Source organism: Poecilia formosa, unplaced genomic scaffold (genome assembly GCF_000485575.1).
Source record: "Poecilia formosa unplaced genomic scaffold, Poecilia_formosa-5.1.2 Scaffold12, whole genome shotgun sequence".
Classification (NCBI taxonomy): Eukaryota; Metazoa; Chordata; class Actinopteri; order Cyprinodontiformes; family Poeciliidae; genus Poecilia; species Poecilia formosa.
The window spans coordinates 403925-426930 of NW_006799951.1; the positions used below are offsets into that span (position 1 = coordinate 403925).

General features: G+C 40.4%; 1 protein-coding gene across 7 annotated transcripts in view; it reads left to right on the forward strand.

The window, feature by feature from the left end:
* The window catches only part of zmiz1a (zinc finger, MIZ-type containing 1a), a 123629-nt gene that overhangs the window by 91139 nt on the left and 9484 nt on the right, over positions 1–23006 (forward strand). For 4 of the 7 annotated variants that reach the window (XM_016667753.1, XM_016667742.1, XM_016667748.1 and 1 more), the window contains 2 exons: positions 688–793; positions 13896–13931. In XM_016667753.1, the coding sequence (XP_016523239.1) occupies positions 688–793; positions 13896–13931 (142 nt within the window). Of the gene's footprint in view, positions 1–687; positions 794–7517; positions 7811–8054; positions 8474–13895; positions 13932–23006 lie in introns of those variants that run through there. The other 3 variants (XM_016667751.1, XM_007545250.2, XM_007545249.2) reach the window with 3 other exon arrangements.

Genomic DNA, 23006 nt, shown 5'->3' on the forward strand with positions numbered 1-23006 from the left:
TTGCTTTGTTGTTTGTGACAAATATCGACTGGGGTTGTAAAAGGCTCATTAGATGAAAGCCAGTGTGTTGAAGTAGTTCCCCTCTGCATATGTCTATGTAATCCTATTTCACGTCCCTCAGGATTTCCTGTAATATCATGTTAAAGTCTAGAGGTTTTACTTATTGTCTCTAAAATAATTGGCCTCTCCCTGAAGTTATTTCAACACAGGGCTTTGCAAAAATATTCATAACCCTTACATTTTTTTTTATATGCAGTAAGTTATTTGTAAAGGAAAACTAAAAGCTCATATTACCTTGAACACACCATGCCCACAGTGAAACACAGTGGCGGCAGCATCATGCTCTGGGGATGTTTTATCTTAGCAACAAGAAAACAGAGTTGATTAAGTGACTGGGGATTATACAGAGATAACTACAAATGCATACCACATTTTTTATTGTTTTTGTAGAAAAGATTTCAAAATGATGCATCATTTTTCCTTTCTGTTCATCTGATCGAGTTTACAATATTTTCAGTATTTGTCAATGTGAGGGAGGGAATCTAAACCTGAAAACCAACTAAAATGCGTTGATCAGAGCTGAAGGTTTATGTACAGTAAAGAAATCACTGAGGTTAAAAAAGATGGATTGCCGGGTTTTTAACACAGCCTAAAGAGACACTTCCTGATTTCTGACTCCTTCTGCAGGTGGTGAGCCGGGTTGCCGCTCAGCAGGGGTTCGACTTGGACCTGGGCTACAGGTTGCTTGCTGTGTGCGCCGCCAACCGGGACAAATTCACTCCTAAGTCTGCAGGTAAAGACCCTCCAGCCAAACAAAAAAAAAAAAAAAAGCAAAAAAAAAATGCAAGCTGATGCATGTTCATCCATCACGCCATTTTAGTACTGCTGACTTTGAAAAATAAAATTATCTCATTAAATCGCAGCTTTTAACTCGCTGTTAATTTACCAGATTATGCAGTGGGCCTATAACCATTAAGTGCTCAAAAGCAAAATAAACGCACATGTTAAAGTCCCCTGTAAATCTGAGATTTGGAAGTGTTTGATTTCTTTCCACCAACAGCAACTAAACAGACGGCACACAAAAAGCCCAGAGTATGATAATGTCACGATATTTTTAGATCCTATTAAACATTAATGTGCTATTGAGATGAGTTGTCTGAGTGGAACCCCTCAGAAAAACAGTCTACTCAACACCAGCAGGCTGTGTGGCCCTACCTGTGCGAGTGCGCTTGCGTGTGGCGTGTGAGCTGCATGCGTGCGCACTCATGTAACGGGGAAGGGAGAGCAGTAATGCTATCCTCAGACATTTATCTATCAAATCCAATTTCCTCCAATCCATACCTCCCCTCCCAGCCTCCTGTGCTTCTCCAGCAGCAGCTGGATCTTGCGCATTTGTCAGAGCGAAGCATGCCGAGGCAGAGCGGAGGAGTGAGGGGAGGGAAATAAGGAGATGGATAGCTGGAGATGTGTCGCTCGTACGTGCCGGACCCTTCACGAGGCCGCCGGCAGCCACACGAAACGCAGATAAACCTTTGCTCAGCTGGTTAGATAAGCAGGAGAGTTAAATATTTTGATTAAACGCTTTGATTTCTTTGTGATTTTTTGACAAGCCAATTATCTCACACGCGCAAAACAGGAACTGCGGTGACTGAGAGTGGGGCGCTCTGTAATCTTATCCCATTATTCTCCACGCAAGCCCCATTGTTGTTGCAGCCTGCCGCTCAAAAGGCAGAAACGTATCAGCCTCGGCGTTTTTCACTCGCATTGTCCGCGATAAGTACATTTACTAAAGCTGAATATCTTCTTTCAGTTGTGGCAGACAGCATCTTGTTGGGAGGAACCCTAAGTGCTCCGACAGACGTCAGCGCACAATATTGATCGCTGTATTTCTCTGTCTGTCTGTGTTCTTGTGTCGGGATAATGTGATTGCCGTCCAGGCACGGCCCGGACTGGCTGGCTGGGCCCGGCTGACAGTCGGAATCATCTTCAGGGCTGCTGATGATTCTGGGATCTATTAGGAGGCAATGTGGAGTTTCAGGAAAAGCTGTTTATACATGCTGGACAAATGGGAGATTTAGTGTAATTATGCAGGGTCAGAGCAGGAGATATGATCCAGGCGTTCATCACATGAGGACGGCAGGCGGACTGTGAGCAAAGAGGGATCATCCGTACACGGACGTTTGTCTGGGAAACCAGACGGGATGGAGGCGAAAGTAAACGAAGCAGATTAGGTTTACGCTCACTGTTCTGTTCACAAGACATGAACGCTCACGTTTTTTTCCATCCTACATGAAGCACAGATACAAATTTGCTCCTACTTGTGACTTGGAAGGAGAAGGATTCATCCTAGTGGTGGGCAAAATGTGCTTAAAATTTTAGCGCGATATTTTGTTTTCCTCCTGTTATATCGATGTTTTAGGTAACTACGTCAGTGACAACATTCACAAATAGAGATGTTGTTCTTGAAAAACATTCTCATTTAAAATAGGCTTCTCCAGGATGCCACTTAATTAAAAGTGTGATTTGTATCACTTAACTGCACACAGTAACTGCATTTATTCATATTTTAGAGTTTAGTTATATTTATTGATGCTCTCAAGGGACCGACAGCGGAGAAAAAAAGCAAAAATAACATTTACAACCACTGTCAGTTTTGTGTTTTTCTGATTTTTTTTTTTGTGATAAATATAAATAATATGCAATGTGATAAATGCCCACCCCTAATCCATCAATTTATGCTTCTACCATGTGCGAAATAAATAAATTTATAAGAATTAAATTAAATTAAAAAATTTTATTACTAAAAAAATCTGGAAAATCTTGTATCCCGCCTGCTTTACTCTGTTACCCTTAAATACAGACTAAGTAATTAATAAATGAGAGTTAGTGGGAAGATGAATGGACCTACATCTGGTTGAATCCTGGAATTAAACCCACTGGAGGCTGCAAACGACCTCAAACTGACCTTTCAGTCAGACAACAGTCCTCAGTGCAAGACTTTACAAGTGATCTTACCTGATTCTTATTGTTTTTCAAATAGAATGAGGAGAGTTTGATGTCTTTGTCTTAAAAGGTTGTCAGCTATAATTGCAAGAAAATAGATCTGTATAGTGTTCAAATATAGGACTGAATACCAGTTTCAGTTATTAAATCCCCCCCAAAAAAACTCTTCTTTCTCCTTCACAGTTATGCGCTGCTTTGTGTCAGTAAACCTCAACTAGAAAAAAACTAACGTTTGCGGTTGTGCTGTGAAAAAGTTGAGGAAGTATTCCTCCTCTCGCAAGACACACTATCAGTTTGTGCATTCATGGGAAGTATGGCCAATTGCGCTGCCTCAGCGTAATCTTCTGACAGTCGGCATGGCGACAGAGGCCTGCGGATCCGACACCTGAGAGCCCAGAACAGGGCCGATGAGTCTGGGGTGCTGTCTTCAGTCTCCTCGAGGAAATTATTCGACAAGGAAATATTTACTTTCGAAACATCAATCAAACCTGAAATGCGCTAAGCTGTTTTTTTCAAGACAGACATGTTTAATAAAAGCCAGGCCTTCTATTGATCCTGCCAGAGAAATTGTTTTGATTCAGCAACAAACTAAAATACGACACTCAACAATGCAATCAGAGAAGAAAGAAAAGCCGTGCAAGTAAACATAAAAAATTACAACTGAAACCAAATTTAAATGTAAATTGAAATAGATACTACAGCAGTCTACAGTATACACTGGAGGAGCTTTAATACTTCTGCAGACCAAGATTAGCCCTGAGATTTGGGTCTTTTTCTGTTGATTTGGACTAAACTTTGAAGATAAGTGAAACCGAAACAGATGCAGGGCAAGAAAAAATAGGCCAACGTATCAGGTGGTTGAGGAGGTGTTTGCATTTCCTTTACTAGAAAAATCAGCTTCAGAATAACAAAAACTGATCATTATTGGCTTGAAACGTCTGCTGTCAGTCTGGGCCACAAGAGAAGGTTAGCATCCAGTACAAATGACATCTGTTTTGTGTGTCAGCTTTTTGCCATTTGTAGATTTCAGGGAACTATAAAAGGCCTGGTTCTTCTTCCCTGTGCGACCTGTCCAACCAAGTGGAGAGATTTTCAGCAACAGCAGGCTGCTGCTGATCAGCTGTCTGGAGATTGTGACCCTGCAGTGAAGCCTGGGGGATTATTGTGCTGCTCTAATCTGAAATCAGCCAGTGAAGAGACTTATCTGCTGTTAGGCAATGTAGCATTGGCACAGTTAATTCTTGGAGTAAAGGTACTCGGCTCTTATGCTGTTTATATTCTTGTGCCCGTGGATGGAAGCTTTCGGTCTCTGATCGGTGGTTACTGAGGTTTGGGTTTGCGTCGTCATTCTGTGCTCTACAGAAGCTGTCTCTTTAAACGTCCTTCACGAATCCTTGTAAGCGTTTCGCACTCGATAATCTGTAGTCTGTATACCAGCAGACTCGCAGCTCATTAGAGGTTTGTCATAAACGAGGTGTGCAGCTGCCCTACAAATACAATGTAACCCAACAGACTGAGCTGTTGGGATACTGTGAAGTTCAGCAGACAGCAAATCAGATTACCGCCGTAATCCCTCCAGGGTTTTGCTGTTTCCATCCTCGGTGAATATGCCAATCTGTCATCAAGCTCGTAGCCGTTCTCTTTATGAAGATAAAGTCGGATTAAATGTCAAAACTGTTGCATTTTCAAATGAGTTGTATCTTGAGCTTGAATAGACACTCTCCAGGTTGCAGATAATTCGTCTTTGGAGTGATATTTATTCTCTTTTTCCTTTTTTTTTTTAATGGTTCAATCAGATATAGTAGCTGCTCGTTGGTTCTCTGCGTTGCTTAAAGAAATATTTATTTATTTTAAATTGCTGACCCAGTTGACTATCCTAAGTATTTTTGGCTGAGAAATTTACACAGCACTAAAACATTTGTTTCAGTATTAGTCATGTGTTGGCTTTAGCTGATGAAGAATGAAAGTTTGGTGGGAAACAACACTAAGAACAATGCTTCTTCTTTTTTTTTCTTCTTCTTCAGACTGCTTGCGTCCCTCCCACACGCTCGCTCACATGTGCATCACTTAAAGTTTACCTTTGCAGACAGGAGCTGTCAGAGCTCAGTCAGTGGACAGAGTGAGACCTGCTGCAGGTACATCAGGAGGACAGCCGTTCTGTCAGCAGTGACAGGAAACTTCCCGGGTGTGGCTGCAGCTGACCTTGTGTCCCCTGACCGACACACAACCCTTAAAGCAGACAAGTCAACGCAGGCACTTCCATTAAACTCTTTCAGAAGAGTGTCCTCACTTCTTCTGCTTTTAGGTGACAGCGATGTAATACTTACAGATGCCACAGTAAAACTTTCTTTTTATTTTTTTTTACATTTGTCACAATGCTTCCAGGAATGGGCAATATGACTAAAACTATTAATAAAAGTGATTAAAATAAAGAGATTTAAAAGTTTATTACCACTATATATAGCCAAATACTGCTCTTAAAATAAAACGTCTTTACCACACAAGTTACGTAGTGTGGTGCAAATGTATTGAGATGTACTTGTGAAACAAAAAGCGGATAAAAATAGTCAAAAACTGGTTTGATTACCATTCCAAAGTGTCAGTTTTCATGAGAAATAGCCATAATCGTCATGATTATTTTTTTAAACAAAAACATTAAACGCATTAGGGCATAGTTGTAAAGTTGATAGGAGATGTTTGGTGAGTTTTTTTCTTAAGTTTTTAAAAGTAAAGGTCTACAAAATGTTGCTTGCAACCCCTCTAGGACAAACTTTTGCTACTATTGCAGCTGCAGCTATTTTGGTGCGTTTCCCTCACAGCGATGCAGAGCCAGATTGTGGCAAACTGCTTTCAGCGATTGGTTTCTTCTTGCTCTTCTGCTGTGGAGAACGCATTTGTCGAATGCACGACTAAAAGATGTCTTGTCCAAAGTTGCTCCCACCTGAGCTGTGGCTCTCTGCAGCTCCTCCAGGGTGAACACAAACCTTTTGGCCGTTTCTCTGACCAGTGCTACCTGTCCGGGTAGACGGCCATGTGTCGGTAGGTTTGCATTTGAACCGTACTTTTTTTCGATTTTCAATTCATGGATCCAGCAGAGTTCTGTGTTCCATTCAGATCTTGAGGAAATATTTCTTGTTGCACAATCCGGCTTCCTCCACAACTTTCTCCCAGACCTGTCTGGTGTTCCTTAACGCTTGTGATGTTGTTTCTTCACTGGTGTTTCCTAAGAAACGGAGGCCTTCACAGAACAGCTTTATTTATACTGCCATTGAATTACACACAGATGGAGTTTATATACTAATTGGATGACTTCTAAAGCCAATTGGTTGCACCGGATTGTGTTTAGGTGTATGAGGGTAGATGGAGCTGATTATTTTTTTCTTATGAAAATAAAGTTGTGTCATTGGTGTTGGTCCATCATAACGCATCCCAAAAATATATTGAAGAAAAGTCAAAAAGGATGAAGAAAACTTTTCTGGAGGGAGTATATCCATTTTGATAATCTTCTCCCTGAATGATTAAGGATATAGATCCTTTATCACTGACCCAATCAACCCTACAGACTTTTATATTTAATTACTGCTGAGTAAGAGCAGTGCGCTGAATTATTAAGAAGAAACGGGAGTTATTTTTAGCATGCGGGCCTCTCCTCTGACTCTCTCTAGCGGTTGCGCTTCAGATGATGAAACCCCTTCGCAATCCCAAATCCACCTTCAGAACTTTTCCTCTGGAGTTTACAGAAGTGAAGCCCGCGTGGTTGGGAGGAGGACGACGCTTTCGAGCTGATCAGGTCCTCCCGTCACTTTCTGCCTAATTGGTTCGGTTTGCACAATTGCAGGCAAATTCGTTTCTCCGCTTGAATCCCAAGCTGCTCCTCCTGCACTTCGTAATCCAAACACAGAGGACTTTGTTCTCGTACAAAACCGGATGAGCAAATCATTTAAATCCTCTTTTTGTTCTTGCTTGACTGATCCGGCACCCACACCTCAGGACTCAACTCCCCCGCCCCCAGCTCTGCCCCTCCACCCCCACGGGTGGGGGCGGCGGGGTTAGAGGGTGGGGGCGGCTTTTGACACACCCTGTAAAGTTATATTTCTATGTTTGTGGGTGTTTTTCAGAGCAGCGTGGAGTATTTGTGAAAGCCATTGATGACAGAGTGTTCTGCACAAAAAGCCGCACAAACGAAAACTTCCCTCTGCTGTCACGAGGCCACTTCATTTCCCCCAACCCTCTCTCCTTCTCCTCTCCTTCTCTCTTTCTCTCTCTCTTTCTCCGCCTGCTTCTCTGCATTTAGGTGACAGCTCGGCTGTTTCTTCTTGTCGGGTTGAACTCCAATTCATTGACCTGCTTCTCCTCGTTTTCTCTCAGACATTCTGCTCACTTCTGATGTGCTTGTTAGATCCACTGATGAAGACAAAGGGGGACATGATCAGATTATATTGTCCTCCAGGCAGCCCCCCCGCCAACCCCCCACCTCCCCTCTTTCTTTCTGATAAGACAAATAAATTACTACTTGTCTGCCTCTAAATAGATTGATTTTTCTTCCTCTTCCACTTCCTCTCTTGCACTTTGCCTCCCAGCCAGCCCGCATCACAAACTAAGCCCCGCCCTTTTATGCAAGTTTGCAAACTGAGCTTGCAAGGTTTTTTTTTTTTTTTTTTCATTCTGATGTTCTTTGCCCTTCTTTGACAAATGGCAGTTGCAGAGGTTGTGTTATGCATGCGTGCTTCCCTGCGCAATCTTTAAAAAAAAAACAAAAAAAACAAGGAAATGGAGAGCTAGACTGAACACATCCATTACGACAAAGGTGAGAAGCACTCGAACATCTTGGCTCCTCAATCTCTTCTCCTGTTTGTCTGCGTTGGCTTGCTGTCTTTATCACTTCCTCTCATCCTCTGCTCCTCCTCGACTGTCTCCACTGCTCCCTCTGTCTTGTTTTTTTGTTCACTATTCCTTCCCTCCCTCCGTCCTTCCCACTCTTCCCCCCCCCCCCCCCCCCCCCCCCCCCCCCCCCCCCCCCCCCCCCCCAGAACCCAATGTCTCGAGAGTGTGTTGGAGCCGGTAGCAGGTACAGCAGGAGCCCATTAGCGCTGAGCCTCACTCTGATTGGATAAGTTGAAGAAACTGGGAGACTGCTTCTGAATAATTGATGTATATTGTGCAGACGCCGGACAAGGGGAAGAGACGGATCAGAGAGCAAGGGTGGAGGAAAAAAAGAAAGATAGAAGAAGGAGGAGGAGTAGGAGGAGAGGTGGGGGAGTAAGAAATAAAGAAAGAAAGAGAGAGAACAGAGTAAAGGATATGTGCGAGGGGGGAGAGTGAGAAGGTGCTGGCAGGAGGCTTGAAAGCAGCGAAAGCTTCGAGAGTTGCCACTGGCCTCTGCGGGATCGCCAGCATCTGTGACAATTGAGTCTTTTCCTCTGCACTATGGAGGAAATCAGATGAGATGTGCAGCATTGCTCAGCTTTCGGTAAGTGTGAGAGTGCATTGTTTTCTTTGCGCGTGTCCTCACAGACGAGGCAGGATCAAAGGTGAGCGTGGGACGGACGGCTGGTTTAAGGCTAGGTTTTGTTTGCGTTGAAAACGAGTCGTAAATGAAGCAGAACCAGTTTGGTTTTCTCTTGACCGGTCAAAAAGCAGAAGCGCTCGTTTTAGACTTGAAAATCCTCCGAGAGAGAGAGAGAGAGAGAGAGAGAGAGAGAGAGAGAGAGGCGTATGTTGGTGTTACTTTGGTTCAAAAGCACCGGCCACTCACTCACACAGAGACAGGATCAGTCCAGATCAGCTGACCACAGGTTGACCTACATGCTGTTCTGCCCTCTGGTTATTCTGTGTGGGTTTTTTGTCTTTGTGCAAGCATGCACTCATGGTTCAGAATGCTGCTTAATTTCTGGCACTGGTAACTAGGCAGATGAAAGCTTAGCAGATTTATAAATCGGTCTTAACACATGCCTGAGCAACAACCGTTTACTTTCAAATGATCTTGCCGGACGTTTAGATTTATCTTAAAAAATATATTATTCCACACAGGTTGTGTATGCTTTCAGTAAAAATGTGTTTATCTCTTGCCTTTGTTGTCATTGGAACTTGCAGTGACATTCACATGTTGTTGGTTTTCCTGATGCCATGTAGCCCAGCTGTCAATACCTATTGCAATTTCTCAAATTAATTGTTATGAAAAGCTAATTGAAAAGTTCAGAAGGCTTTAATCCATACAATAATCAGTTATTGGGCCAAAATTAGTAAATTGTAAGTAATAAGTTAACCTTAAAACATGTTTTAATTTGTTAATATCCAAATATGAACTTATCTCTTTATTCCAGCATCCCTTGAATCTCAACACAGCTTCAGTCAGGAGTTTTTATTTTCGCCACAAATAAAAACGTCTTTTTCACATCTAACACAATGAATCTCTTTGCATTATCCCAAGTCTATTTCCAATTGGTTAATTAGAGCCCTGTGATGACTCCTTCCTCAAAACTCTGTCTGCTGAGCGGAGCACTGTTCTAACTCAGTCATGAGAAACACCGACAACTAGAACCAGATTTTTTTTTTCCATGCCTACAAACCCTGATCAGTTTGTTGTGATTTTGCTGGAATAAACGTTTCTGTTTTTATACGTTTGTAGTTTTGACAGCATACATGTCACACCATTCCTTAGATTTTTGAGTTGTACCATATTTTCCTTCATGTCATCAAATTTCAAACCCAAAGAGAGAAACCAATCCAACGTCCAATCAACTGAGCCAGGAAACAAAGTACCACTTATCGTCTCTGACTGACCTGTGAGAGACCGAGATGGCAGAAATGCGAGTCAGACTCACACTGGCACGTCCTTTTGCCGTTCAGTCATGGCCGATCTGATGTTGAAACTGATGGATCAAAGATGCTTTTTAAACCTCTAATTTATTTTTATGTTTGTTAGATCTCAAAATTTGCCTTCAGATCCTTTTTTTTTTATTTCCTGAGATGAAACTTTAGACTTCAATTGGCGTCGAAAAATTTTTAAACATTAAAGTTTGTTTTTAGAAAAATTTACCTTATATTTGAAATATTAGGTTGTAGAGTGTTGGCATATTTGCTTTTATAAATTTGCTTTGATCTTTCTTTTTACTCGATTAAATAATTAAGAATCTTGTTTACGCTTACAGTTTTTTCTCAGCTGAAGTGTATTTTCTTTGAATTTTTCTTGCTTCTTTAAATGCGTGATGGCATTCCTTCATTTGCAATGAAAGAATTCATCCTTCAGACATGAAGGATGAATTCATGTCTGAAGCCTCATTATCTATCATTCATAGATAATGAGGCTGATTGTGAGACTGATTTATTGGTGTAAATGATCAAGCCCCTACCTCAATAACTACTTCCAATTTATGAAACCTTAATGAGCATGTTGGCGTTAAGAGTCCAGGCTTTGCGCTTCGTTTTATTTCTGTCCGGAGAAGATGACCCACTTCCCACTGTGGATTCTTTTTTGAAAAGCACCACTCTGCTTGAAGCCAGAGCTCGTCCGCGCTCATTACTAATAACAGAGCCTTAAAATGAGCCATGCTTTCCATTTGAACTTTCCAGTTCTGATGGAATCCTTATTGCGTGTGTCTCATGGAGGAAAACGGTTTGAATGCGTAAAAGGGCATTTGGGCTATAAAAACCAACATGGCTCTCTGCGAGCTTCTCAATCAGTGCTTAACCTTAAAACTAACAACTTAATTAGTCAAACGTCTCCCGCGTCCAACACCTCACTCTTTCATCTGACCCGTGAAGCAAACGCAATAACGCGTCGGCGCTTCCAGCGAGCCGAGCCAGCTAACTTCCTGTTAGCCTGCACAGGGTGAAAAGCCACTGAAACCATTTGCATCCTGAAGCCGACAGCCACACACTACAAACTCTTCAACCTTCCTCTTTCCCTTCCCTTCAACGCTTTGTTCGTATCACTGACTCCACGCACTGTAGTGACCTCCTCTGACAGCTCGCTGAGCACTTCCCATCAGACTGTTTAGTGACTCATTGGTGACATTTGGCGTTGGAGTGTGTGAGTGCGCCTACGTTTGTTTTTGCAGCTTGTTTCTGCCTTTTTTTTTTTTTTTTCTTCTGTGAATCATTGTCGTGCCTGGCAGCCGCCTCCTTCTTCCCACTAACAGCAAGTGGCCATATTAAGTTGTGCTACATGAGCCTGACAGTTGGGGAAGGAATGTGTAGTAGTGCTAGCTGATGGCTCGCATTGATAACGGCGAGGGAGGAGCTCGCAGACGGCTCCTGGCTACGCAGCAGGATTGATTCATATAGTCAGCAGATCTCTTTTAAGAAATGTTGAAAACTTCCTAATTTTCAACTGACATTTTTAAAGAATGAAAAGAAATCTCAGAACCTTTCTCTCTCTCTCTCTCTATCTCTCTGTCTCTCTTTCTCTCTTTTTCACTCTCACACTTTCATTGAAGCAGCAGCAGAGCGAGATGAAAGCGTCATTGTGAAAACTGAGACAAGTAGCTGTCTGGTTATAATTAAGCATGTGATATTTACTAGTTCCCCTCCAGTGGTGGGGAACTGCACGTGGCTGATAAGAGCAGTTCATTCACAGCCCGCTGTTCTCTGATGTTCCTCGCAGTCAGCGAGAGGCGCCTTTCCGCATAAGCTCATCTCCACAAAGCCCAGACGTTGAATTTGTTTGTTTACTCATTAATGCACACTTAGGTTTGCTTACTTATTTATTTATTTGTTTCTATATTAGCACACATGCTTGTGTCCTCCCAGCTGCTCATTAGCTGGATTTTTTAACTATTTTTTTGAGTTGGATGTTTTCTGTTTTCTCATCGACGTGAGCGTTGGGGCTGCTGTGATGATGGCTGGGATTGTGACGTGTCACGTACAGATGTAAAAGGCTGAGCAGGACGGTCATCAAACCTCTGACACTGCAACTCCGGTCACCTGAATTTCACATCCCATTATGTCTGTCATGCCTGTAAGGTTAAAGTCATAATACATGGGCTTAAGACATACAGTGTCTTGTGGAAATAGTCAAACCCTTTTACTCTGATTCTGCTAAATAAAGTCCAACATAACAAACTGCCTTCAGATATAAATGCAGCGACTCTGTGTAGGCCTCAGCGGTTTCTTGGAGAACAGCAATGAACAAACAGAATCATTAAAAGAAAATGATCAGGTACAGGGATACAATCGTGGAGAGGCTTAAAGCTGGCGTAAGTCATAAAAGCTTTATAAATCTCATGAAGCACTATTATCCACTATCTAAAAATGGAACCAGTATGGGGTAACTGCAAAACCTACAACACATGGGCCTCCACCTAAACTGACATATCGGGCAAGGGGAGCATTAATCATAAGAGCAGCCTAGAGGGAGAGAAGCTAACTCTAAGCAGCCAAGGGGCAGCGTAAGATCCAAAGCTTAGGTGGGAAAATCTGTTGACAGAACCATTATTAGTTGTGGTTTCTTCAAACCTGGCCTTCGTGGACGAATTGGCACGAAGAAGGCCATAATGAGAGACTGTGTTTCCAGCTTTTTGCAGCCCACATGGGTGAAAGTGATGCTCAGTTCAGATGAGACAATAATTGAACCTTTCCACTTACATGAAAAACCTGCGTGGAGGAACAGTCCACATGGTCATGAGCCTTAAATTCCTTCACTGAAAGATGGTGGTGGCAGTGCCATTGATTGAGTGAGTGCGTTTTCCCTCAGCAGGGACCGGGAAGCTGGTCAGACTTTATAAGACGATGGACTCGGCTAAGGTCAGGGCGATCCTTGAAGAAAACCTGATGGAAAAAGACTTTCAGTGGTGAAGGCTTACCTTCCAGCGGGACGGACGACACCCCGATAGCTACAACAGCTAAAGTGTGTTAGAATGAGCCGCTCAAACTTGGACGTTAACCTGCTTGATCACTTAAAATATGACTTGAAAATTGATTTTCACTTTTATTTTAGGCTTAAAATAGAAAAATAGCCCTAAAAGCTCCTAATACACGGTAGAAAAAGGTGATTCCACAAAGTGTTGACGGAGGGATGCTGAATAGAGCCCATGCTATTCACATATTGTATAAAATCCCTGGAAAGTTTAGGGGTTAGGTATTTTGTTGGCAGTGACTTACCTAGGTAGGAGGTACTTACCTAAGTACGTCACTATCCAGTCTTACTTAGGAGTTTGACGTCATAGAACATAAATAAAATTAAGAAAATTAAAGTTTAAAACTTTGTTGCAAATCCTTGACTTGTAGGAACTTCTACAGTTCTGCAAGCTCCTTCCATCTCTCAACATCACCATTCTCTGTTTTCTATGATTTTGCCAGTTTTCTATCGCAGCCTGTTTCTGATGTTTTGTTTTGGGAGGTTTTTTTTTTTTCTTCAATTTCCCTAGATGAACCAGTGAAATCAGCTCAGATTGTTTGTAGCGATTTTGGTAAGTTGCATTTGTAGCGCTGGTTGCTTTGGTCACTTAAAAACTGGCCAACCCCAACCAAAAGTTGATATTTTCTTCATATTTTTTCTGATCTAGATGTTTTTTTTTATTCTGATATGCCTTAAATTGAAAAAAAAAATCAAAGCAACAAACAAAAAGTAACTTTGATTCTTGTACTTTTCTCTTTTACAGCAAACATCTTGAAGGTAGATAACTCATTGCAAGAACTTTTCGAAATCTCCTAAAAAAAATGTACACATCTTCACATGGAGTCTCAGCATAGGTCTCAGTAAACCAGTATACCATAAGAAGAAAATAAACAAATATTTTTGTTATTTAGCGGCTAAATGTGACTAAAATAGCCCTGCATTCGCTTTCTGGTCAGATCACACTGCATTATTGTTTGGTGTCTATGCTTCTTCTTCTTCTTCTTCTTCTTCTACCATTGACCCAATTTAAAAATCTGTAATTTGAACCCCACAGAAACCAGCACCTGCAGGAGATGTCAGAGTGATTCAGGTAGAGCTATACCCTCCCTTCTGGGCTGCAGCATCATTTATTTGGCTTTTGTGAAACCACACACACGCATCGCCGGGGAGGCGGGAATCTGCCCACTTCCCTTCATCTCCACTTGTTCTCGGTCTTTTCATTCATCATCTCCTGCTCCTCTTCCCCCCGCCCACTGTCTGGTCTCAGATCTGGTGCACCACCAGAGGCTGTGGAGGGGATACTGTCAAAATTAGTCGGATTTGAAAACAACTCTTTTTTTTTCTTTTTTTTTTTTTTCAGTTCAGATTCTCAAAAAGCAGGACAGAAAACTGTTGGGGAAAAACAAATTCCCAAAATAGCCTGTCTGTTGCAGGAGCTTTAGATTTGAAATATTCTGACTGTGAACTAGGTTTGGCTAAGTATGATTTCTGACAGAGCTGTCTCTCTGCAGGGCATGTTTAGGTTGTTCCGCCTCCGAGCTGTTGAGACTAAAGCCCATTTGATATGCTTCTCTCTTAAAAGAAGTTGGCTTTTACAGAGAGGGGGCAGGAAGGGGGATATCATCGACTACATAAATGGCTTCCATTACACTTCAGCAAAAAGCATGACTTTATTATTTTTTTTAATTTATAATTCAAAGGATTTATTTTACCCCTCCCCCCCCCTCCATATTCTTCCTCTGCATAATATCTTGTGCCCACACAGTACAGGCCTACCTGCCGGTGTTTTACGGAGTTTTGCTTTTTAATATCTATCATGAATCGCTGCTTTATCATCCCACGCATTGTCTCAGAAGGCTTCTTTGTCTAGTGCTGCTTTGTTTCTCGCTCAGAAAATGTAATTTTTCCATTTAGTAATTCCTTCATTTATGTATTTGCAAAAAAGAACCTATGACAAAGCTGATGTAGACTTGAATTCATAATGTTAATTTTTTTTTTTCATTCAACCTTCGGAGTTGTGCTTCAAATTCGCCAGTGCCTGCTTTACAGACAGTGGGTCCCATTCAGCTTTAAAACATTCTGAATAGCTGAACTCATACTGTTGATGTCTTATGACTTGTGACTCAAACACTCTTTTCTTTTATCTTAGATTCATTTAACTTAGTTGAAGTATTTAGTTAGTGTTTTTAGTTTGAAGTGTATCATTCTGGTGAATGCTGTATTTTGAGGGATGCATACTGTAACGTATGTTATCATATTCATGATTTTATCATGTTCCTATTGGCTATATATAGGCAAAAATAGTAGTTTGGTATTTATACAAAAAATGTAAACAAAAAAGTAATAAATAATGTAATTTAAAAAAAAAAACTACTGACACTGAAATTACATAATCACTACAGCTATGCTAGAGCTTTCTTGGATATTTGTTTCAATTTTAATACATAATCATACAATGCAAAATGGAGAACAAGCACCTGCTAAATACAGGGTGGGCCATAAGTTTCCATACATAGAAAAAAATAAACATTTTACTGTATATTGGACGCCCGTTTTTATTTTTGTGGGACTCTGTAATCGCTGCACGCCTTGGACCACTTCGTGGTTGATCTGCAACATTTCTAGTTTTCTGAAACTTGCAAATAAGTTTTGCCACAGTGTCGTGTGTGTGTGATGCTCGTTCCATGTTTTCTGTTAAAGTTTCGTGCAACCATGCGACCGCTTCCCCGATCCAGCCGTCAGTATGATTTCAGTTCTTCGCTCTTTTGTCAAACGCATCTTCTTGGGTATCTGATATATGAAAGAAATATACATTTTATATTCTTCTATGTATGGAAACTTGTGGCCCACCCTGTCTAATAGTAGTTTCCAAATGTGCAGATTATTACACCTTTTTTTGACATTTTGCTCTTTAAACAGATAGCATCCCTATACTAGCTGGCTAATTAGTCAGGCTGTCATCTCAGGTAGAGCTTGCACCAATTGTTGCTTGGATAAATGTAGCTACATAACAGTCACACCTTTCACACATCATGTAAGCTCCATATATTCACCAATGCTGCAAAATCGAATTATCTCACTAACAACATTCCTTCATGTCAGCCTAGTCCATGCAAACGCTTCACTTACACCAGCTTGTTTGATGCTGGAAGCTGAAAGTCATACCAATGCCATGGCCTACTTCCTGATTAATTCTGCTAATAATTAAATGGCAACACGGGCTCTCCCGTAAAGCATTCAAGTTTAATTTCTAAAGAGTAATTTAATAATATTAAAATGAGACAGTCGATGGAACGGCGAAACCAATATGCCTGGTCCTGCACACTTAAACGCGTCAAGTTCCAAGTCGGACTTGGGCAACCCACATTCGTAATTTCAAAATGGAGCGCAAAAACACTCGCACATGACAGAATTTAGTGCTTTTCAAAATTCATTTCCTCAAGTGTGACGGCAACTGAACCTCAGGCAGCAATTCCAGTTTCCGCATTGCCCTAAAGAATAGTGGTGGTTTGTTCTGTTTTACTTTCAACGCCACGTCACCCTTTTTTTTTTTTTCCCCCTGTATTTCTGTTTTCCTCTTGTTGTTTATGGGGAAATTCGAAACAACCTGGAAACATTTTCAAACAGGCAAATTTATCTGATATGCAAAGAAAGTAGTAGCCTTATGTTTATGCCAGCTGACCAGAAGTGCACCTGCAACAAGTGGGAGACGGGAATTGCTACATTGCTCCAAAACCCCAGAGAAAAACAATGACACCGTCTCATTAAAAGGACCAAAACTGAACCATTGGAAACTTTGTCATGCTTCATTACCAGTAGTCTGCATTATTTTTAGCCTTTATTATAAGATTGATAATAAAATGTGTTCATGCTGATGAACTAACTCACTGCTGTAGAAATCAGGTGGCAAACCAGTGATTGCAGCACCGTGTTTTATTGTTGTTGATTATCTCAAAATTAAACCATATTTCATGATTAAGCTCTTCTAATTGTGGAATAAGTGACAACACCTCCTGCTTGGTTTCATGGATGAGAATGTAACACACTGAAGTTGGTCATAAATGTTTGAGAGAAATTGACATAAATTGGATTTCATTTTCTAAAACTAGTTTTTTTTTTTTTTTTTGTAGAATTTCATCAGGTTTTACACAGCAGTTTACATCTGGGAAATATGCAAGTTATTAACACTTTTCTGTTGCTGCTTCTGCATCAGCGTAGTGTTGGTGTATGTATGCGTGCGTTTGTGTGTGTGATTATGTAGCAGATCAACATCTTTATTTTTAAAACACAATAGATGCTCATTAAGGAAGTGAGATTACCCATCGAGCAGCTTTATGTCAGAGCAGGCACATTTTAAATACATCCGGAGGGCCGTGATTTCTTCGACAAAATATTTGCACAGAAAAGGCAAATCCCCAACACATCCGCATATGTTTGTGCATGCTCAGCACCCTCACAGTTCATAGTAATTAGCATTCGGGTTCCCTTGTAAAAAAAAAAGGTCTTGTACTACCACTCTGTCATTAGTTAATGGGCCTGGCTCGCTTTCTGCGTCTCTCCCAGCTGCTCCCAGGAGGAGCGGTCGAGTTGAGGTGAGAACGCGCCAGAGCTCCCGCTATCTATCAGTCAGCTACACGACGTTAAATACAGCTTGAGTGTGAAGGACCCATATGTCCCATGTGTCATTACCGGGCATTACTCAATTAAAACTCCTCAGCTTCTAAGAAACGGAGCTTCCTGGGAGCTCCGGCTTAAGTCCTGATGTCGCTGCTGGACAGACGAGCAGAGCGCTTGTTACAGAGTCGCTCTGTTAAGGAAGCGTCTTTCAGTGTCCTGAAAAGCGCCATGAAAATTTGGTGTATTGTTATTGCTGTTAAAGGAGCTGGTGACAGCATGTTGGTGTATGGTGAAAAAGAGATGAACTGCAGAGACATTTTTCCACACAAAACAGTAGATAAGAGTTTAAAAGATTAGTTTTTGGCAGATCTCGTGAAACATTTTGTTCTGCTAATATTTGTATTACTAAGTTCGGAGTTTACTTGATATTAGATTAACAGTATGGAGAATAAAGCCCAAAATATTCACAAATATGTTTTTAGTATCCATCCGTTTTTATTCAGATAAGTGCCCTAATGGCTCTTACTAAAGTTTAAAAACATGTTTTTTTTGTTTTTTAAAGAGGGCATTAACTTGCTTTTTTTTTTTTTTTGAAAGGACAGATGTGCTCGACTTTATAATAAACTTTTTGATCTTAACACATATTTTAGTTGCCTATAATCTGTAATTTTTTTTATTTTTTTACCAAAGATACCTTGACATTCTGTTGTAGAATGAGTGAGCCAAGCAAGCAGATACACTGTTCAATCCACAGTGGAGCCATGGTACCATTTACATATTTTATAATTCACCACAGTTGTGTAACTGCCACCCAACTTCCCTGTAGAGGCTGCTAAAGACAGAAACACTCATGTTAGAGTTGTTGTCGAGCGTTTCAATGCGCAGCAGCAACAAACATCCCTTCAGTTCAGGAGGATAAGCCCTCGGGGACCAATGTAGCATGTTTCTAATAAGCTTTGTGTTTCACAGTGCAGCAGCATTGTGTTTTTGTCCATAGCTCTGGAGTGTTGAAACATTTTCAAGTTGCAGCCACGCTCTGCCGGGCTGCTACCAGCTGCAGACGTCAGGTTGAAAGAAAACTGGAGTTTTATGGTCAAACTGCATGTAAAGACTTGGAAGATAATGAGAGAAAACCTTGACTTTATCCCACTTTGGTGTAAAAAAAAATAAAAATAAAAATTTGAATGGTCCTTTCTATCCTTCGGGTGTATCATCAGCACAGTGACAGCCAAACAGAAACACAGAGATACACATAAAGATGAGCAATAATAATAATAAAAAGATTGTACAGTAAGGTCAAATATACAGCCAGAAACACGATGCAGTTATGAGAAATAACATAAGCAGATTGTAGGAAATGTATTATTCATAACCGGTTGCGGCTTATTGATCTTGTCTGTGGCAGAATTCATTTAAAAGCACAAAAAAGCGAGTTGTTGATTTTCACGAGCTTTCGAGTATATGTTTTATGTTAAACTAAATACAAATTCGATATAATTCTAGCAACGGCTAACATTGCAATCAACAACAAACGTGACCTACAACACTGTCAATGGAAATTTCATTGCATGTTTCAAATGTAACTTAAATTATGTTGACTTAAAGTCCAGCTGTTATCTCAAACCAAGCACGCTACTTTAAGTACTGTACAAATAAACACTAAACAAAGAAAGGAACATGTGTTGTTTAAAACTCTACAGCTGAAATTTCTTCTGTGAGCTAGTTTCTCTTTCTTTACCGGAGTTATGACACTTATGAACAAACTGAATCTACTGATCCGCTTTATATGCACACAGAAGCTCCTCCTTTGCTGTTCTGCTAAGTGAGACAGAGAACAGGCACAAGGGGGGAGCACAGCAGAATACACACGTCATACTTATTTAATATGAACGCATTGCAGCGTCCTCTTGTTCCTTATCTGGACCAGGAGAAGGTGCTTTATTTCAAGTGAGTGACTGGCATCTCAAAAAGACACAGTGATGAATTTTGCTTTGAAATGTCGTCCACCATTTTTTTTTTTAAAGTTAAATCAAATTAGGAGGTTTTATGCAAAACGGTGGTCTCTTCTCTAACAGAACGAACCCACACATCCTTTTTTTCAATGGTTGGTGGAAATTGCTCAATGTCTAAATCCACCATTTGGGTTAAAAGAATAACCTAAAATTGATTTATTTTATTTACTTATTTATTTTTCATTCATGTAATTTATTCTTCTTATGTTTGTCGATTTCTCCAGTGAAGCTCCATATGAGTGTGGTTGTGGGGGGAATTGGCTTTAACAGAAAGCCAGTGAGCAGTTAACCTTGACTCATCTTCATCAGGCTGCTGTTAGCGTCTTCATTATAAAGTGTGCAATTAAACTGTAAAGACTTCAGTGTAAATGAAATCGGAATAAGTGAAAAGATGAAAGAGAGGCGTAATTAGACGGAGACCTTGGCTTTTCCATTCCCGTTTTTGTTGGCTGATTGTCTCCGCTTTTGGCATCAGGTGCTTTGTCTTTTCTGCCGACGACATTAACAAACTTTTTAATGAGGAAGATTTCAGAAAGACGACTTCATACTGGTGGTATTTAAAGTTGTTTTTAGTAAATAAAAGAGACAAACTGTAAAGAGGTGGCGACGTAGTCCCAGACTTTGATGGTGTTTTCAAGGGGGGCTTGTCACAAACAAAAGGACTGTGAGGTCAGATAAAGGTCACATGAACAAACTCGTTAGAATATTCCACAGCGTCCAGACTCAACATTCCTGTGATTGACTGCAGGCGGATTCTGCAATTTGCTTCTATTCTGATTTGGCTAACACTTTTCAGTCGTCTCCACCTGTATTTTAAAGTGATTTTGCCACTCGTTCTGAGAGTTTGGTTTCTGAATGGTGGGTTGCTCGTTAAAGAGACAGTCGCACAGTGTGGAGGTGGTGATTTAGTGTGGAGATAAGCTCAGTTTAATGGCAGGGTGGAATAATTTCACTCTAACAAGGAGGCTTGGCTCTCTCCACCCTACAGAATGAATCACGGCTGCTTCAATTCTTTGCGCTTTATTCTTTCTATTTTTATATCGAGAGTAAGCAGTCGGTTGTCCGACAAACCATTCATCTTTCAGGGGGGAAAAAAGTATAAATATTTTGTTAATATGCTATATATTACATGTGAAAAGTTAAAGAATGAATGAATTTTGTTTATTTCATAGCATTTTGTCTGAGGTGATAAAAATGAAACTTAAATGGACCACAAAGATAGATTAAAAAGGTATTTTTAAAAAAAGTAAAATTAGCACGAATGCCTAAGGAAGAAATGTCTCGCCTTCTTGCTGAGGCAGTCTGATTACACCTGGGAGATCTGAGAAGATGCTTCTTGGCGTAGAGTGGCAGTGCTGAACACAGGAAGTGAAGGACAGTGGAGATATCACTTTTTCTTACTTCCTACATTGATCTTATCTGTAACCCCAGTCGCTCTGTCTCTCTCTTCGGCTCTCGCGCCACATTTCTGCCTCTCGCTAGAGAGAGAGAGCGAGAGAGCCAGGAGGTCCCTTTTGTATTGCAGATTGATTTCACACTGCAGGTAGATATGATGGCATAGAGAAAATATAAAAGCGGCAGATAATCCGAGTCAGTTGTGCTGCATTAGGCTGCCCTCTGGAGGCTTTGGAAGCAAGCATGCATTTTTAGTGCAGCGTTGACACGGCAGGCCAGCTCACAGCCGGGCTTCTGTGAGTTTATTTTAAAATAGAAACGCAATAAAGCCTTTATTTAGCCAGGAAGCAGATGATGAGAGAATTCCTTCCAATTAAAAGCATAAATGTAAAATGAAGCAGTTTCATTGAAAAAAATAAAAGATAAAATAAGGAAGTAAAAAAAAAACACACACACACAGAAACACTGCAATTATATAAGTTTATAGAAATATTAGAATCCAAACACTCTAAAATGCAATGAAATTACTTCCTAATAAAAGGCCAATTGAAACAGTTGCTTGTTTCTTTCATTTTACAGAGATCTTCAAAAACAACATGTCTTAAAGGGGACATATCCTACAAAATCCACTTTTTTAGCCCTCAAATAAATCTTTTTTGTGTACTTTGAGTATGTAGGAGTGCTGTGTAGATATCTTATGCTTTCATGTTACATTTTAGTCGTTTTTATTTAAATTTGTTTTCCTGCATTGTAGGTAGTTTGTATGGATGAAGTAATAGCAAAACTGCGATGCATTCATTTGAATGCGTGGTTCTGCAGGTTTGTCGTCTTCATTCTCCTGCTCTGGGTCAGAATCCGACTCCAACATGTAACGTTGGACGGTCAAGTTTTCTGTTGTTGACATCTTTAATCAACAACATAAATAAAACGTTTCTCTGCTATCGAACAAACAGGGTGGAGTGGAACACGCTGCGACATGAAGCAGGCGGGGCTTGAAATGCCTCATTCACATTTAAAGAGGCAAAACGAGTTGCTCTAAAACTTGCAGATCTCCTTTATGCTTCTCTGCGTAAAGGAGAAGCATTACAGTTCTTCTTGATATATAAACCGCAAGTGAATGATTTGTATGTGAAAAGGAAGGATTTAAAAGCACAATATGTCCACTTTAAAATTTAAAAGCTTTGAGAATTTCAAAAATGTGGAGCAAAAGAAAAAGCTGTTTTTCCAAACTTTGTTTTCATTCTTGGTATAAAAAAATACCAAGAACATGACCAGTTTAAAACCACGCATATACGCAATACATGCAACAATATTCTAACGCAGACAGAAGGGAGTTGAACAAGTTTTTTGATGTGGCTGCAAATGGGTAAAAAAAAAAAAAAAACATTTTTATACAATATTTTAAAAAAACATATATTCTCATTCATTTTAACAAATCATCTTTGTTAGATTTAAAGAATAATTTTTATTTAGATCAGTGTTTCTCAACCTTTTTTGGGCCAGCGCCCCCCTAGCCCTTATCCAGGTCCCTCACCGCCCCCCCACCAAAAAATTTGCAGGCTACTTTGCACTGACCATTATTTTATCATTAATATTACTATCACTATTGTAGATGTTTTGATTTTTATGCTTGTTTCTGTATTTATCATCAAAAATAATTTCCCAGAGAACAAAAAAGCCATGGGAATAGAAATTATTTTCACAGGCGTCTACGAAAAATGCAATGAGTGAACATTCAAGTTAAAATTGGTAGGCCTAACAGCAGCCAATCAGAGTGGAAAAAATATTCTTATTTTGTGCCATTTTCTAGTTGTTAAATATTCCACAAAATGATCAGATAAAAGATGTTCAACATGCCAGTTTAAACTTTGATTTATTTGCAAAACGACTGAGCTCTGCAACATTAAAACATGGATAGAACTGTAACTACATTAATCATAACTCTTCTCCTCAGTGTTTTTGTGAGTTTCTGGTGGTGCAGCTCTGTGCTGCCTTCAGGAGAATGGGACATCAGAGTATCATCCATAAAACTTCACCCACATGGCATTTACTGTGCAAACCAGAGCTTTCAGTGGAAAAACAAAAGTTCCAGGTCCTTTTAATGCCATACAAATATGAGACAGAAACATGGATTATATCTT